At 35.5% G+C, this 2,230-nt stretch overlaps 1 protein-coding gene across 6 annotated transcripts in view; it reads left to right on the top strand.

Annotated features, from left to right (window-relative positions):
- The window catches only part of CUL2 (cullin 2), a 167,310-nt gene that overhangs the window by 63,455 nt on the left and 101,625 nt on the right, over positions 1-2,230 (top strand). For all 6 annotated transcript variants that reach the window (XM_005873394.2, XM_014545445.1, XM_014545444.1 and 3 more), the window contains one exon: positions 1,068-1,150. In XM_005873394.2, the coding sequence (XP_005873456.1) occupies positions 1,068-1,150 (83 nt within the window). The remainder of the gene's footprint in view (positions 1-1,067; positions 1,151-2,230) is intronic.

The raw sequence follows: 2,230 nt of genomic DNA, 5'->3' as shown, positions 1-2,230 counted from the left end.
AATTTAGGGGGGGGGGGGCGGCCGGGGCTGGGTCTCGCGCGATTTTGAGGCGCACGTGGGGGGGCAGGGACTTGACTCTGGGTCCCATGGTGTGTCCCAGACTCTGACAGGAGGAAGATTTTCAGATACATTTTACTAATTTTCTTTCATCTCTGACACTTCTATTATAGAGAAAGGGCAAATAACAATATTAAAATATTTCCTCTTATTAATCCCCTTTTAATGTGCATGAGTTTCGTGCCACTAGTATACAAGAATAGCAGCATTTTTCTCAAATAGCAAAACTGGAATCACAAACATATGTCATGAGCAATAAAAAGGAAAAATAAATCATGGTCTATTTATGCAATAGGATACTATGTAGCAATGTCAATGATTGAACTATATAGCTGTATCTTTCAATTTAGATGGATTTCAGTAATAGTTAAAAATTTTAAAAACCATACATAGAAAGTATACAGTGTGATTTCGTTAGCAAGGTCAGAAATGGTCAACTTCAAAAATATTATATGGGGCTACTTACACATTTGGTCCAATTGTAATCAAGGGAATGATTTAACACAAGATTCAGGATAGCAAAAACGTCTGAGGGGGAAGTAGGAGTATATTTGGGGCAATGGTAATGGTGAAGTCGTATTTCATAACCTGGGTGGTAAATACAGGTTTATTTTATTTTATTATCCTTTAAGTTGACTTATCTTTTTATGTTTGTATGGCAAATTACATTATTTTATTCAATGTAACTCTTTTGGTTGTTACAATCTTGGCATCTATAGCCCCTCTATAATACTGAGCATTTAATAATCAAATAAGCTTTTATAAACATCAATTATTTCTGTAAAATTTTCAGCTAATCAAAAAAACCTTTATTCTGTTTTTTGTACAAGTCTGATATGTCATTTAAAATTAGACATTAATTTTCCTTATGTTTATTAAATTTTCATTTGAATTTTGAAATATTAATTATAAATACTTCTTTTGCTAGATATTTTTTAGAAGTCTTACACAAATGTTACAAAGAAATACTAAGTAATTCAGCCTTTGATGGTTTTTATTTTTTCTGGCAGCTAGCATTGGCTATGTGGAGGAAATTAATGGTTGAACCGCTTCAGACCATCCTTATCCGAATGCTGCTCCGAGAAATCAAAAAGTGAGTTCTGACATTTACCTTCTTGAATCAGTTCTAATTTGCTGTTTGATATTTTTTAATAGTTGCTTGGCTATTGACAAGACATAGGTCTCATTTTATTGTAATGAGCCTCATTTACCATCTTAATGCCAATGCTTAAAATTGTTGTTAATTTTGGGGGCAAGTCTTTGGTCTTTACTTATAGCGTAAACATGCTTAGTAAAATAAATAAGTCCCTGAGGGAAGTAAATCCCTTACTGCTTTTCAGTTCTGAAACCTCTTGGACTTTGCAGGGAGTGCTGAGTATTTCAGTTTAAAGCCTGATGAGGATAACCTATTCAAGAAAGCAGATTATTCTAGTTAGTTGCTTATCTCTTAGCCTCAGTGTTAAACCTGTAACTTGCCTGTTACTGTCTGGCAGATTTATGGGAAAAATAGCTTCCCATTCTTCTCATGGCCCAGAGTGATTGTCTCTTTACCTAACTGCTCTGTGAATCGAGTTTGGAACAAAGTGTTTCTATGGAGTTCAGAATAGCATATCCTTGGGTCAGCTCTGGCTTAAAATATTCTTACTAATCTTTGGAAAATCAGAAGAACTAAATCCACTTTGGAGAAGCAAAAGCACTAAAAGTCAGTTATGCAGATGTGTATATAATACATTTCAGGTTGCTGGAACTAATGTTTATAGGAATTACTTAGACCAGTGAATTGCAGTGTGGTAATGACCACTCTATTAGAATCTTCTTTCTATTTTGTTTCTCTCTTTTTTTTAAAATTTAATTTTTAAATTTTTATTATTAAATTACAGTTTATAGTTTATTATTTTGTATTAGTTTTAGGTCTATGCATAATGGTTAGGCAATCATATATTTTTTACAGAGTTCCCCTGATATTTCCAGTATTCACCTGGCACCATACATAGTTATTACAATATTATTGACTATACTAGAGGCCCGTTGCACAAAAATCGTGCATGAGTAGGGTCCCTAGGCCTGGCTGGCGATCAGGGCCGATCTGTGAGGCCACCAGTGATCGGAGTACCCCCGCTGGCACCTGCCCCCCTCCCCCGCCACCACCAGTCGCCTCCCTCTGTGGGAGCGA

Source organism: Myotis brandtii, unplaced genomic scaffold, assembly GCF_000412655.1.
Source record: "Myotis brandtii unplaced genomic scaffold, ASM41265v1 scaffold41, whole genome shotgun sequence".
NCBI lineage: Eukaryota > Metazoa > Chordata > Mammalia > Chiroptera > Vespertilionidae > Myotis > Myotis brandtii.
Note: the sequence above shows the minus strand (reverse complement) of the source record. Positions and strands in the feature narration are given on the sequence as shown.